The sequence below is a fragment of the Megalops cyprinoides genome, chromosome 11 (genome assembly GCF_013368585.1).
Source record: "Megalops cyprinoides isolate fMegCyp1 chromosome 11, fMegCyp1.pri, whole genome shotgun sequence".
Taxonomy (NCBI): domain Eukaryota; kingdom Metazoa; phylum Chordata; class Actinopteri; order Elopiformes; family Megalopidae; genus Megalops; species Megalops cyprinoides.
The window spans coordinates 27,354,305-27,370,599 of NC_050593.1; the positions used below are offsets into that span (position 1 = coordinate 27,354,305).

The 16,295-nt window shown below is 37.5% G+C and overlaps 1 protein-coding gene across 2 annotated transcripts; it reads left to right on the forward strand.

Moving 5' to 3' along the window:
* Positions 1-201: 201 nt before the first annotated feature.
* Positions 202-10,975, forward strand: LOC118785711 (dTDP-D-glucose 4,6-dehydratase-like). 2 transcript variants are annotated; one of them, XM_036540589.1, is made up of 12 exons: positions 202-1,033; positions 2,490-2,556; positions 2,849-2,917; positions 3,113-3,203; positions 5,430-5,572; positions 6,394-6,510; positions 7,137-7,196; positions 7,325-7,368; positions 7,628-7,793; positions 9,792-9,850; positions 10,123-10,220; positions 10,739-10,975. In XM_036540589.1, exons 1-12 carry the CDS (start codon positions 954-956, stop codon positions 10,819-10,821), a joined length of 1,077 nt encoding a protein of 358 aa, XP_036396482.1. In that variant the 5' UTR covers positions 202-953; the 3' UTR covers positions 10,822-10,975. The 2 variants fall into 2 exon arrangements, with proteins under 2 accessions (XP_036396482.1, XP_036396483.1); XM_036540590.1 differs by having other exon boundaries at positions 6,394-6,492; positions 10,739-10,974.
* The last annotated feature ends 5,320 nt before the right edge of the window (positions 10,976-16,295 follow it).

Genomic DNA, 16,295 nt, shown 5'->3' on the forward strand with positions numbered 1-16,295 from the left:
CATTTACTGTACTTCCACTTTGCGCGAACATGGATTGACTCATAGATTGTCCAATCACGATGCAACTCTCCACACCTGTCAGCACATTCAGCCAATAGGAGATAAAGACAAGGGTAATACGTAACTCGAGGGGACGAACGAAGTGAGTTGAAACGTGTCAGCGCTTCCGTAAATGAAAAACTACTGTCGCGGCAACGCCAGTGCCGTAAAGCAGTTTGGTTGTCGCTTGCTATAGCCGAAAAGTGTACAACTTTCTCTGCTATATCTAATCATCTAACAAGTTAGCGTAGCGTGTTGATATTAGTGTTTTTGATAAAAATATGGGCTCCTGGTCAGTCTCTGGGTAAAACTTAGGCTTTATTAAGGTTGCATGGAATCACCGGGATAATTCAGCTAGCTAAACCAAAAATTCCAGACGGTGCAAACATATGTGTTCCTATCAGCCATCTTTAGGTTGAGAGAGACTATGGGCCCGAAAAATCCGTAACAGACCTGAGGGAAAACACTGACAACTTTTAGGTTAGCTAAGTAACTCATTAACTCAGCCACCACGTGATAATGATATTGATATTTGTTCTAGCTATGCTACCGCGAATTAAACAAAGTTAGCTAACATCAATTAGCTGTATTTCACACAAATCTGTTTGGCGTTTTAACCGGCTAACAAGCCGAACTATTATAGCTAGATTAGGACGGTATCGCTCGGTTGCTAGCTAATTACGGTCATTAATTTTTTTGGCTGAACATTTCGTCCGAGCAAGACTCCAAGGACAGTGTCGGATATGACACCCTGCAATGGCCGCTGACCTCCGCTCCGGTGAAATCCTTTTCCGCTTTCGTAATGTGGAGAGTGTGCACGTATAGCCCTGAAGGGCTTACACAAACGAGTATTTGTTCTTATTTGACTAAGATTCCCTAATCCGGGGACAGTGATATTTCTAATCTGGATAGAAATGTCCATGTTCGAGGACGTCGCAATTCCCCAAAAGGAATTTAACAAAACTGTCCTGGTGACTGGAGGCGCAGGGTTCATGTAAGTGTTAATATCTCGGTCAATTCCGTTGAAACTTTGCTTGTTTTTCTTTAAAGATGTTCTTGAAAGTTGGCACATACTTACTGGGGAGAATTTAACATAGAGGTGTTTCAAAATATCATACAATAAATCATTTTAAATATGTGGTAGGAAGTTTCACCATTATTGTGCCTATCATGGTTCTTTTCAGAAAATGTGTTTTTAATCTATACAAGATTCAGACAGTTTTGTTTTACATTTGTAATGACGCAGACACATCACAAGGATGTCATTATTTCTTGGGTTTGAGAATGAGTAAACTAGTACAGCTGGTTGGAAATAGTTCACTTTTACCTCCAGTTTACTCTGGAAAACATCCAGGCAAACAAGATTCAAATAGGGTTGCAAAATTCTGGGAAGTTTCAAAAGGGGTATTTTGGATTAAAAGTTGGATTCTATTAGCAAGAATTTGTAGAGATTAATAGGAATTAACAGCAATTTGGGAGAATTTAGGGTGATCAATAGGTTTCTTCCACACTGACTACTTTTTCCCCTCTGAGCCTTGTAGTCATTGTACCTTGGGTTAAAATATACTCTTCAGGACCATTAAAAACAAGCTTTAAATTCCTTTTTCAATATCATTCATTTCACATTTTATTAAGACAAACTGAACTTTATAAAATTCCTCAAACTTGTTTAACATTCTGTCTCTTTTTCACATCCTTTTACCTCTTACCTTTTTATGAGGTAAAAAATTACGTACATTGTACACCAAAGTGGAAATGTATGAAGTCAAATTAATTACAAAGAATCAAATAATGCTCAGTTTCTTTGAGGAACTTGTTGCATTTCATCAAATTATGCTGCATCTTTGTGACATTCTTGATATATGTCTTTGCATAGTACATGCAAATGTGTACTCTCTTTGTATCTCTACATCTAATGGTAAACATGACTTTGTTCTGGAGGGGGAAAAAAAAACAATTCTTATGAATGATGAAGCAAGCAAAAGTATGGCAGCATGCCATTTTATTAGTACAGTTGGAAAAAAAGACTAGATAAATTCCCAAAGTTGCTGAGACAAAATTTCCACCGAAAATTAATTCTCAACAAGACATGGAGCCCCAAAACATATGACACATTAAGAGCTTTAATATTACAAGATTATGCTTGCATCTTGTGTAGATCAAAAAATCATGTTTTACGGATAATGTTTAAAAGGATGCCCGGATAGATTTGAAAAGGGTGAAAAAATGAGACTCAGTTTATTTCAATTAGCTATACATCGAAAAGTAATTACAATAACAATTAGAAATGTGGACAACTCATGACTTATTATAACTGAAATTTACTTTTTTTACTTTACTTTTTACTGTTTTTACTGTTTAACAGCATGGTTCATTCTGCAGGTTAAAAGCAGGTTAACTGATGCTTCGCTTCCTAGTGGTAATTCCTGTGCTTCTCTCACCCCTGTCAGCGGATCACATGTGGTCAACTCCCTTGTCGAAAAGTACCCAGATTGGCATATCATCAATGTGGACAAGGTAAGAATTCCGTTTTCCTCAATGACCTTTTTTCCTGTGGACTTCCTTAGCTATGTATGCATTAATTCAGATTGCTAACAGGCAGGAAGTGAACAGTTACCTGTGTAAATATGTTTTACGTGAGTAAACAATTAACAAATAATTCCAACAATTGGTGAGTCAGTCCTTTCTTCCATGCGTTTGTGCAGTGGAGGAAGGTGCCTAATTGGCACGAAAAAAACATGGCTGTTTAAAAGGAATTCTGATATTTATTTATTTATTCATTCATTCATTCATGTATTTATTCTTTCAGCTGGATTACTGTTCAAACCTAAAAAACCTTGCACCTGTTGAGCAGAAACCAAATTACACATTTGTTCAGGTAAGTTGATTGACAAGTTCTAGTGTAACTGCATAGTTGAATTAGTAGCCCACAAGTGTACAAACATTATAGACAAGGCAGTTTGTTATCAGTGTGCATTTTGGTGATTTAAGTCTAGATTTGAATCAGTTCTTACTTTTGGGGGGAAGGTACTGTCTGTCTGAAAATTTTGTCTTGTGTTTTTGCCATTATCAGGGGGATATATGCAGTCCATACTTTATCCACCATCTCTTTGCAGTGCAGAATATTGACATTGTTTTCCATTTTGCTGCTGAAACACATGTGGGTGAGTACAGTTATTGTTAAAGATTATTTATGCTAATATTGTGACTAATTGAGGCACATGGGTGTGGTCACAACCTCAGGTGAGGCTTGGAATGCAGGCTTTGTTTAAAAAGAAAAAGTAAAGCAAAGGTCATCTTGGATAGAGTTGCCATGGGGAGTTTTGTCTCTTTTTGGTGATTTTGTTTAGCCTTAAAATAAGTCTTTATTCTCTCCAGATAGCTTCTTCTCTGAATATCTTTGAGTTGTTTCCAGAATGTTTACATACTATAAAACTGATACAACTGCAAGAGGCGTATTCATTATTCTTTATTGATTCCTCGTGGGATGTTATGTTAGATATTCATCCTGCAGATGAAGATGCAGGCCTGCAGCCTTAGCCTCACTGGTGAACAACACTTCCAGAAAACCAGCTACATATTCTTTACAGACCAAAATTTTAAATGTGTTTGATGGAACTTCCATTAAAACACAGATTTTATTTAAACTCCTATTTGTCTTATTAGTCAGCTCCCAAACTGACATTCATTGTTACGCTAACAATGCGTCTTGGCTTGCCATCCAGAGGTTTTACGTATGATTCTGAGTTGGGAGTCAAACTGCTCTTGTATTTCTGAGCAGTGTGCTTGACCTGAATTGCTTCATTAAATATCTAGCAATATAAATAGATGTGTATATGTAAGACATGTATGAATGCATCCCGTCTTTCCCCTAGGCTTTTCAACAGGCGTGGATTTGTGCGGGTGATCAGGTGACATATGTAAATGTTAGGACAGGTTATGAATGTAGGAAGAATAGGGCATTTTCTTAAAAAAATAAATAACAATTTTAAGAATATCAATGAATGCCAAATAGTTCACTGTAACTTATTGTAAATTGTTTGCATAATAATAAACCAAGCACACCAATAACCTATCCAACTCTGTATTTAAAATAATTACATTATGCTGCATGCTGTCCAGCTAGTTAAAAAAAAAAAAAAAAATTAAGGGGATACTTAATTGTCTCAGAAGTGCTTAGTTTCTTAAGTAAGTGAAACTTGCATTTTTCCAATATTTTTTATTTTGATAATTACAAAAATTGTACAGAGAGGTTGAAAATACAGTATAAAAGACCCCTGTCCCCAAGCACCCTACCCTCCCTCAAGGCTACTGTTAATCTCTCCTGGGGGGAGAAATTAGTTTTTTCATGTTAACTGCACATATGTAAAGATAGGAATTAGGACCAAAAACTGCTCTGTATTCCAGCTGAATAAATGTGGCAATCTCAGATTCAGGCATGGTAGTGTGTCGTGCCAATAAAGTGCTAGGGGCAACCTTGGACATATGCTTCATAATATAAATATTGGACACCATGTGATGGCAAAGAAATTCTCTGCCACTGTTGATTGCCTGCCTGTCATTTCTTTATTACTATATTATTATATATTGACTACTATATTGACCATTTGTACAATAAATAACAGTCATGTAATTGCAATCTGCACTCCCACCTACTCTCTCTCAAACTGTTTTATGTTCCAGCCTGCATATGGCCTTTGACTGATATTAAACATGAAATGACATTTAGCCCAGGAAGTCTTTTACTGAGGCTTACTGTACTGTAGCCTGTTCAAAGCCATGATATCAACATCATGCCCTGTTGTCACATAGAATTTCCCTTGCTTGGATTCACATGAACTCTAGTCCCATAATATCAAATGCCATGGTGGCCAGTATTACCTTTGTCCTTAAATGTAACTTGGCTTAGCTGTCTGATTTGATCATTGTGTTGCAGTCTGAGGGGGTGAATTGCTTGCTTTATCCAATGAAGTTAACCACTGTCATAAAAATACAGATTCACCCCTTTGTGTCCAGTTGGTAATTTGACTGTTGGTCCTAACTCCCAATTCTAAAATGTTTGATACCCATACAATAGGCTCTGTAGAAAAAAAATTGAACAGAAATAACATGCTTACATTCTCTAACTCTGAACATCAACATGACATCAATATTTGCATCATATATAAGTGTTACATGAAACTTGAGTTGGCAGAATATGGCAACAACTTCTATGTCACCATCTCTTATTGGATTCACCTGAAATTTTGCCTCGGTGCAGCCTGGTCTGGAAACCACGCCCTAATGCTTCTGATTTCACACTGAAAGCCCATTTCATTCTGTTGCCGAAGGTGTCTGTCTTTGTTCCTCCCTTAAACTTGTGATGTGTCTTTCTCATTTTTTGTTTTTAGATAAGTCCTTCCGGTGTCCTGCAGAATTCACACGTGTGAATGTTGATGGGACCCGCTTGCTGCTTAAGGCGGCCCACAAATCAGGGGTCCAAAAGTTCGTTCATGTCAGCACTGATGAGGTGTATGGAGACAGCACTGACACGGTTAGCTTCTACACTTGCATATTCCTACTTGTAGGTTAAAGCGCATAAGATTGCTGACTTTAAACAATTGGCTCAATATATAATGTATATAAGAGATATTGTTTGTTTTGCATGACACGTATATTTTTTTTCGTTGTTGTAGTTCTGTAATGGGAATGCCATAGTTCAAGTCACAGGTTATTAGGTATGATGAGGCTGGTGTATACATTATATATTTCCCCCCTTTAAGTTTGTACCCAATTTGTGCCAAATGTGTTGTACATTACAGCTATAACAAATAAAAACAGAGTCAAAGAGTCTTACTGAATAATGCAGTGATATGCAGATAATGTTTTCACACACTTTTCAATACACATTTTTCAATATAAACGGAAAATGCCAACAACATTAGTTGGAACTTAATGTGACATTTTGAATATCTCTCTCTCAGTAGAAGGCCTTAAACATAAACTTACTTAAACAATGTACATAAATAATATGAGGAGTAATTTTTTTCTCCTCAGTTCTTTGGTTTATTGGCCATTTCTTGTCAATATCATTACACCCAGTCAAATTCATTATGAAATAAATATGTCAAGTGATGCAAGTATTTTATTTTCAGCCTTTTCAAGATTACAGTAAAATGATTTTTCAGATGTTATGTGAGGGTATCTGTTGATAGCTTTTGCAGGCCTCTGTGAATTTGTAGTGCTGATGTTTCTGTCACAATAATAAATGTGGTTATGAATTGTTGTGTTGTTAAATCCATGCCAAATTCATTGTTTGTGCTAGAAGACTGATTATGTAGTACAGGATTTTTAAAAGTTCATTCCTTGTTTTAGGAATTTGATGAACTGTGCCCAAGAAGACCAACCAACCCCTATTCTTCATCCAAAGCCACGGCAGAGTGTTCTGCACTCTCCTACTGGAAGAAGCATGAGGTAATGAGTGTTAATTTGGTGAGCAATCATCTACAATTACTTTTTTTTTTTTTTTTTTTTTACACCACAGTGTATGTGTGTTTATTGTGAACAACACCTCTTACTTCACTGATCATTTCACCACTGACAAAAACATTCCACTTGGTAAATATATGAATATCCCTACTCTTTAATCCTTTGTTTTTCTTTCTTTGCCCTTATGCAAAGGGAGAAAGCAGGCTTAGGGATTCTAGATCATGTGACAAGCCGAAGAATCATAGTTCCCAAAGACCGTAAACTCCATCTTTCCAGGATTCCCACTATTTCCAACTCTTTGGAATTTACTGTCTTTTCCTATGTTTCAGTTTCCTGCTGGTAATTTGAAAACCTACCAATGTGGTCTTTGTTCACGTTGCACTGGTTGGAAGGCTTGGGTCTTGTTTTTGCCTTAGTTTAAAATGTCTAAGTCACGCACAGATTCACATCTGATCCGTCAGCTGAGCAACCTCAACCGCCTGTCCGAACACTGACCTGAGCTAAGCCTCTAGAAGCTGAACTGGAATGAAACTCTGAGGGGACCTATGAGCCCTAACCCCTGGAGGTTACACATAATGCTCCTGGAATGAACTCCTAATACTTTTGTTTTTGTTTTTTTTGTTTTTAAGTTTCCTGTAATAGTGACAAGGAGCAATAACGTTTACGGACCCCGTCAGTACCTTGAAAAGGTAAAGTATAGTCTACCTACCTATAGTTTACCTACCTACAAAACCAAAAAAAATTCATAAGGAAAAACCCAAAAGCTGTTTTTCTTTGTATGGTGAAGTTCAGCAGATTTTCCTCTGTTTTTCTGAAGGTTATTCCACGATTTATATCGCTTCTTCAACAAAACAAGAAGTGGTAAGACTATTTACGCATTTATTCATTACAATAGTTTTATTTGTTAGATTTCTCCTAAGCAGTGTTGATGTTAGGAGTGATATCCCTGCACAGTGTTAATATTGGTTAGGAAGGCAGTGCATTACAAAGGATTTTGTTTGGACATATGCAAATATTTTATGATTCAGATGTTTAGTGAAGGAGGAATGGATTTTTGATGGCTTTTGAGTTGTATTCTAGTGTTTGAAGTGAGGTTGGGTGTGCTCCTCTTTTCTCAAAGCACCATCCACGGCTCAGGGCTTCAGTCTCGTCATTTCCTGTATGTTGATGATGTCACAGAGGCCTTCCTGACGGTCATGGAGAAAGGCCTTCCAGGAGAGATCTACAACATTGGGACCAACTTTGAGCTGTCAGTTACACAGCTCGCCCAGCAGTTGATAAAGACAGTATGTAATAATTACTTACCTTTCTATTCATTCCTTATTTTAATATCATTTGGCTTCCAGTGTCAAATGCTTACAATCAAACCCTGTTTCTTCCCCAATAACTGCATGACACTGTATTTCTGTATAGATTCTATGTTATTTTAATATTTTTGTATAATTAATTATGCACTGCAGACATCTGTATCCACTCACTTTCCTACAGGAAAAACAAATTTCCACAAATTGTCTGTTTATGTTCTGTAGAACATGACTGATATTTTCTGTTATGTTTTATATTTTGGCTCTCCTGCATGTATATTAATGAGAACAAATGAAGCTTTTAATTCCTCCTCTTTTGTTTTAATTAACAACCATTCTGGCTCCAGAGTAACTCAGTGGTTAAGGCGTTTGCTTTGAACGCAAGCTGAGCTGTATGTTCCAAGTTCGATCCAGGCTCCGTTGTCAGGCGACAGTGATCGGGAGTCCACTGCGGCAGAACAAATTGGCCTTGTTCTACTAGGGTTGTTGTAAGGATTGCTAGTGTAAATTCTGGTGATGTGCAGCATGACTATGATACAGTTGAGCATTCCATATGTGTCAAGTGAGGAGAGTAAAGTTTTGAAGTGCTGCAAAAAGAGAAAAAATGTTTGAAAAAGCTATTTAAAAGTATGTTTTGTCAAAAGTATGTATTATTATTATTAATCTTATAGTCAAATATCCAAATCAAATATTCATTCTTTTACCTAGTATGAAATCTGTTACTTTATGTCTGGAATTCTGCCATTTGTAGGTGTAGTATAGCATGTGAAAATGAGAAAAAAATCATTCTCACTCATCCTAACCTCTGGGTGGTCAAGTATGACAGAATTGTGATATGGGCATGACTGTCTATGTTGTCAATATAGAGGAAAAATAGCCTATTTAGTTCTTAGAACATCTTGTTTGATCTTTTACTGATTGTGAGAACCGTATTTCTTGCCGTTGCCCTGAGCGGTTTCCTTTATGGACTGGAGTTTTGATAGCAGATAAGGGTTGACTTTCAGATCGGGTTGATGTTTTCCTCAAGACATGCAGACACACACGCACATACACACCAACACATGGGCGTGTGCTTACCTTCCGTCATAACTTTGGAGAAAACCATATCGCTTCCACGAAGCAGCTATAATTGTGATAAACCAAACGTTAGCCTCTGTTTAAAAATTGTGACATTTTACTTTTGTTTGTAAACAATATGATATAGCGCTGTCTTCAAGTTGTGATTCAACCGCATTTTAATATCCAAAAAGATTATGTGTCAAAGATTATTTCAGTTTCAAAACTCCGTATTTCACAGTTTTTCACTGAAAGCAAAATCTCAACTATTACAGACCTGATTGAAGTTTGCAGTACTAAGATTTTTGGCTCTGGAAGACTATAAGCAAGATTGCTTCATGGAAGAGAATGATGCTCTTTGATTCAGGTTTTGATTTTGAATGGGGTACAGTACTGATGGTGCTACTGATGGGCACAAAATGGCAGTGAAATGGCCACTTTAAAATCATAGGCTTGCCCTGAGGTGAACGCCCTTATGAGAAGACGAGAGTAGAGGATTTCTGCAACACTGTGGTTGAGACTGCGCACACCCTGGTGCATGCATCGGAAGTCTTACACTCTTTCCCCATTTGTGTTCTGTCTTTCTCACCTGTTAGTCATCAGCAGCTTTGACAGATGCATTTAGTATATACTGGGGAAATGTATGGTCCTCAACAAAATGTGTTTAACTTTTTCCTTCTGTTGTTCTTGTAAGTGTGAATATGCAGTGCCATTGAATACATTTGGAACCTCGTTAACATCACATCTTACTTAATGCTCCATGTTTGCTCTGTACAGCTGAGGGGATATCAAGCAGGCTACACTGCGCATTGCATTTTCTTAACCTGCTCAGAATATTCAGTCGAGTATTCTTAGCTGAAAAATGCTCCAGTGTTACGCGAGATTGTATGTAAAAACAGCGAATGGCTTTTGTTCTTCTTGTAGATGAAGAATCTGTCCCTGGATGCAGACCTAGATGACTGGGTGGAGTTTGTGAAAGATCGGTGAGTGGATCTGTTGCAGCCTCCATACACACTGCCACCAGATCAGTCCCTCCATCCCCCCCCACACACACACCCCACACCCCTTGTTGTCCCTTTTGGCCCCCCAGCATCAAAAACTAGGATGATTGAAGATTCAATCGCTGCTTCATGAAAGTCAGCCAATGCGCCAATGCTGTAAGTTCCCTCTCACAGAGCAGAAGGAAGCATTTAGCATTAAAGAAACTGGTTAGGTCATAGAAGTCATGACCTAACCAGTTCCCTTACTTGCACAGACCCTGTCAGGACCTGAGGTACCCGCTGATCTCTGATAAGATGCACAGACTTGGGTGGAAGCCGAGAGTGTCCTGGACCGAGGGAATCAGGAGAACAGGTACATCCCTCTTTACCACAGTGTCTGAAACTCCCTGTCCCTTCATGTGCTATGCTCCATTCCCACCATAATGGCACTGCCCTAAGCATGATCAGATTTCTGTTCAGTGCTAAGGCTACATTATGGCATAAATATATTTTCATGTTACAAAGAATGAAACCCCCTGCAGTTGAAACATTCTTTATTAATAACCTCAGACAACTGATAAATTCTTTTATTTTTTGTAATGAATTCAATGGAAAATCGTGTGAGTTATTCATGTGAATTTTTCATTGATTCATTGACAAGACACATGGGATCACAATGAAGTTGGGCCTGGTTTCTCTTGAAATCTGTTAAGGAACTAGGTTAACAGCAAAACTTACTTTTAATAATCACTTAAACAGTCACAAAAACACTTAAACTCAAAGGCTAGCCCTGCTCTAAACAGCCAAGATCAAGATCTGTATAAATGATTAACTGCACATGGATGCCAGTCTGGTGTTAACATAAAGAGGTTCTGTGGTTCTGTCTTTCAGTTGAGTGGTACGAAGAAAATCCACACTATTGGCCTGAGAAAGAAGCTCTTGAGCCACGCAGCCAGCCTTTGGCTGAGGGCTGATACATTCGCAGGAATTCAGAAACCAACAGCAGTGACCAGCACTGAGATCCTCCAGAGCTCAGATGTTTTTATTTAGCTATTACATAGCCTCATTCTTTATCTGTTGTACAGAATTGAGGTAAAATGTTTTTTACTAAAATATGATCAATTTTTATGTAACACACTGAGTGCCTTATTATGACATTCGTGTCTGTAATAAAAATGAAATTAAGTTAAATAAACTAAATGGATTTTATTGACTTAACACTTGTAAATTCTTTCATTGGTTTTGCTTTTTATTGTTTTAAAAGCAAGTATTAAAAAGGCCTGGATAATTACACAGATTTTATAATTGTTAAAGTTTGTTTTGTGAAAGTAACATAATAATCATAGTTTATGATAGATAATGGTCAGAAAAACTTGATAATCATTATGCGCACACTGAATGAACAGGTATAATTTTCCAATACAGGTAATTATTTTAGATTTAATACTAGCACAATTCTACATCAAATTGGCATATTCACAGATGTCAAAAGGACTTTGCTAATATTCTTCTTTCTTCTTCTTTTCCCTCTTATTATTGTTATATATGAAGCAACTTTATCCAGGGCAGCTTACACAGCTTAGATTTGTACTGATTATATTTCTATACACTTCAGGCCACTGAAGTGATTCAGGTGAAATGCCTTGCTCCTGGATTCAAAAACTGAACCTGCAGTCCTCTGGTAACAAGCCCAGTTTGGCTACTGCTACCCTTATACTGTATCTACATACTGTTAATACTATTGGACTATTAAGAACATAGAGACCTATGCTTGTGATGGGAAAATGTACCCGTATTCTGTATGATGCTGTAAGAAGTTAGATAATGCTGGTTCCTAAAGAAAACTTGGTGCTTTTTTCAGGGTGCATAGGGTACATCTATATTCCTTCAAGAAGGTTAGGACTTAACTTTTCAGGATGGCACAAATTAGGGAGACTGTACTGTATCTGAGCTATATTATGAGATTCCTGTTAGTCTGTTATTCAAGATGCTTCATATGGTGAAGTGGCCTGTGCAGTTTTTAGCTTTCTTGCTTTTTTGCTGGCTTGTCTCTTTGTCTTTGTTGTCTACTGGTACCATTCCTCTCCTTGTTTTCTTGCTGACTGACCTGCTTTTTTGGAGTTCTTGGAACAGATGTTCAGAGAACAGTCCATGGCGACCTCTGTAGAGTAAGTTGGGTGAATAGAAGAGCGGGAAAGACAGGAGGCCTGGGTAGTTTCCTTTCTTCGATTCCTACATCCTTGCATTCTCTGTGACCCATGGCCATGTTTCGAGTTTTCCAATTCTGTAGGAGGCAGATGAAGGAAGCAAGACTTGATTGTCTCCTCCAACAGGATGCATAGATGTATCATGATTTGGAAGAGTTTTTCAAGGATCCTGTTATGCAAAGCCCCACACATGTCGCATTCCATACATTTTTTTATGGTTGTGACAAGGCAGTTACCACAGGATTACTAAAAATATGTAGAAAACATAAGCAGCCAGAGGAGTACAGTGACGAATCACCAGAGGTGGGAAGGTCCGGGGATAGAAAGTAGAAGTACTCCCAGTATTTGTTCCAATCACTTGGATTTTCTACAGCTCTTCAGCTGGAGGGGGAACTAATTGGTGAAATCAGCTCGTTCAGTGTATGGGTGGAACTAGTATATACAAGGTACTTCTACTTTTTAGCACTGGAGTTTTCCATCTCTTCAAGCCACACAACAAATAAACATCAACAAAGGTGATGCATTATTTTAAGTCTTCCTTAAAACCTCTAAATTGGCTTTTCATACAAATTTTCTTTTTATTAGTGAAAATAATAATGAAAATGTTAGCAAAATTGTCAGATGAACCCATACATTTCATAATACATTTTTTTTATTTTCTGGCACATTGACCCAACAGACAAAGCCCTGATTAATATGTTTTAATGAGTTTAGAAAAATTCCATCTGCCTAATCTACCAGCACCCATACCTGTTAATCTTGTTAAGTTTATTCAACATCACAGTTCTTCAGTGTAACTAATTTGAGGGGGAAGAGAGGCTGAGAACAGTTTAAAAGCTGAACTTAACTGCCTTAGAAAACACCAGTACTAATTTCTGTACCACCTCATCATATTCTTCCTAATGTGTTAAATGAAGCTTTTTATGTCTGTGTTGATATGACTACCTTTTATATCTACTGTTACTCAGACTGATCATTTTAATGTTCAGGGGTCAAATATGATTTATATTTATATGGCAGTGGATTTAGATGGATAAATATGTAAAAAAAATCATTTAACAGTGGAGGCAGTATTAAATTTTGTCCTGACTGAAAAATTAATTATGAAAAATGCCTGTGTTTGCTGATTTGCTTTGATATTCATGGAATTCAACACTGTAAATGCTTCTTCATGGTTCAACTGGCCCCAGAGTAGGGTCTTGTTTTCGTTCCTAAAAGATGTAATATGTGGTAATGTGTGTGAACTCAGTCAACATCCTTTAACATGCGTGCAAACCCACCTCTTGCCCTCTGGTCATTTTGCCAGCATTGTATGTCAATACAGTATGTATCGCTGACATATAACATGTGTGTAGCATGGGCAATATGTGGCATGACATGAGTTCACTACTCTTGACTGGACTCATTGGCAAATGTAGATGTGTGACTCCGGTCACATGGTATGCCACAGGTATTTTACTTAAAGTAGGAAAGGGCAAAACAGATTTATGTGGTGCACTCATGGGACCAAAGGGATTCCAGCAAATACCATGTGTACTGTATGTTTTTGCCTCAAGTGGTCAGCATGGGGTGTCTGAGCTGAGTACTTTACGAAGAAACAAGGAGTGCTTGGTTTTAAGAGGAAGTGAATGGTTAACTTATGATCTTGTCCTTTGGTTATGAGGAGTAAATAAAGAACCATTTGTATTGTATTTAGGGCAGTAAATGGGAGACATGTTCATGTGCTCCATACAGAAGATTCACGAGGACAGATAATATACTCTGCATATCAAGCAACTGTATATTATTTAAACAGGATGAATATGTTGAACTGCAAACAGAACTGAAGGCGGTCATCTTTACAGCATTAAATAAATATTAGTTTTCCATTGTGAGTTTTGTTCATTTAGATTACCTGTCTCAGTACACATGAACAACATTTCATTCCAACACAACAAACTCCCTTTGAAATAGCTGCGATTCGAAAATAATGGTAAGTACAGCGGCTAAGGAACTGAGCTTGTAACTCCAACTGGACAGTGTACCTAACTGAATACCCTTTGGCAATTACAAAATGCGCAGCTTGAATGTTTAGCTTGCTCTGGATAAGGGCATCTGCCAGGCAAATCATAAATAACATCAGTTTCTGCCAAGAGAATGAATAACACAATTTCTTGCTGCCCTAGCACCGCACTCTCATGGAGCACCAAAAGTGAACCTCATGATGCACCATTCAACAGATATGTAGGGATCACTCCAGGGTGATGTCACTAGGTCTGAGTGGGGTGTGGGGTGTAGTAATGTAATATTTATTATCTAATAAACCTGAATAATGTAGTAACTTCTGAATAATGAAATAGCCTTATTGACTGGATCACATAAGAGCAGCTATTACATTATCAGGTGAGTAATATGTAATATATATATATATGTATTTTTTTATGAATAGTGGAATAACTTAAATCATTCTTTATGGTTGTTCATTTTAAGCGTCACAAGCACAGACGCACAAAAGCAAGTGCATGTGCACCCGTGCACACATGCACATATCCATTTTTATTGTCTTTTATACTACTAGGTTAGATGTATGGTGAAATTAAAACAATGATTTCGTTTGGCATTCTGTCTTACCTGAATTCCAGTTAAGAGCACTTTTGCATTTGGAATTGGACAAGTTGAATACCTGTTGTTCATTGTGTGGCTGAAGTACACATTCTGAGATCCTTATATGATGTTTTTATATAGCTTGAAATATACATTGTTTCCTATTTTGAGTTTTTTTTTTTTTCTTTTTACAACTGGATGTACAGTACATCGTTTCCTTCATGTGAATTCTATTTCATTCTCAGCAAACAATTTTTTAATACTGTTATTTCCCACACTGAAAAGTTTCTTAAAATTAATGGAGCAACATGCTCTATTGAATGCCTTTCATTTATTCAGAATGTGCAGAACTTTATGTACATACCATACAGATGTTAACAACAAATATAAACAATGTACATGTAAATACATTAATTAATTGATGATCACTCAAGTAACTGTAAATATATGAATAAGTGTTTAGGCATAAATGACGTTTCTGGCTTGTCGATGAAAACAGGTAAGGCGTCGCAAAATTCTTGAATTCTTTCCAGTTTCAGTGTCAGTGTGCTCTTCCAGGAAATGGAGAAGAGGGGTTATTGGGGAAAAGGGTTATTCCAGGCCAAGGCTGTTAGTGAAGCTTCATTGGGCAAAGCTATTCCTCCAGTGTTGGTATTCCTCCCCACGGTGTGCAGCTGCATGTTTGAACGTGCATTTACGTTTCTGACCCTTTCAGAAAAACTAGTGTTTACCAGTAACTGTATTCATACTAGCACTACCACCAACCATTTATCACCAACCATTGATAAACTGTGAATTAGTCGACGTTGCCTGGGAACAGTGTGTGGAGGGGATGTCACCTGAATCGTAAGTCACCTCACATGGCTGCAGGACCACTGCCAAAAGCCAGGGGTGACTGCCATAACAGCTTTGCTACAGATTTCCAAGGTTGAGGGCACTATTTTTTCTGTATGATTTATATAATCTGTATGATCTATATAATTTATACAATAACTGCCTTTTAACTTTTTTTTCCCAAACTAAACACAAATGTGCTGCCTAAACCAAGGCATTGTATCAACACACAATCTCAGCAAATAATTAAAAAAAAAAATTGAAATAAAACACAGCAATGCCCAAATAAAGCATGTCTGTAATCTAATATTTTTCAAAAAACTTAAAACTAAAAAAAACAACCTAAAACTAAATTAAATTTTAATTTCAACAATAAAATAAAATTGTGTGAACCATTTTAAGAGACAGATAGTCCTAATACTCCAAAAAGTGCTTTTCTGCACCACTCTGTGGTTCCCTTTCTCTGAACTAATTAAACTACTGTCAGGTGATTACCACGAGACCTTCGACTAAATCCTTCCAAGTACGACTCGAAGGCGGCGTATAAATTGGGGCCATTGTTAATCCTCCAGCCGCGGAGCAGACACAGAGAGACCGTTCTCTTAGCAGATGCACTTCACAAATGTTAGAACAACTTTTCTGTGCTGTGTCAAATTTAAGATACACAGCTGAGGACGGTTGCAGAGCATTAGATTCAATTCCACGCCTTGTTGGAGTGACTAATTAAGCGAGCCATCGTAGTGGCTTGGTGTGCAAATTGATTTCTGGACTTTAAGTTAGATAAGGGAGAGTTTTTTTTTTCCCCTCCCTCCTGAGTGTTAGAG

Excerpts from the sequence above, each read along its gene's own strand:
- LOC118785711 (XM_036540589.1), top strand. The coding sequence starts at position 954 with ATGTCCATGTTCGAGGACGTCGCAATTCCCCAAAAGGAATTTAACAAA. Across the intron at positions 5,573-6,393 it reads ATGGAGACAGCACTGACACG|GAATTTGATGAACTGTGCCC; the intron begins GTTAGCTTCTAC and ends TCCTTGTTTTAG. Across the intron at positions 7,197-7,324 it reads CCCGTCAGTACCTTGAAAAG|GTTATTCCACGATTTATATC; the intron begins GTAAAGTATAGT and ends GTTTTTCTGAAG.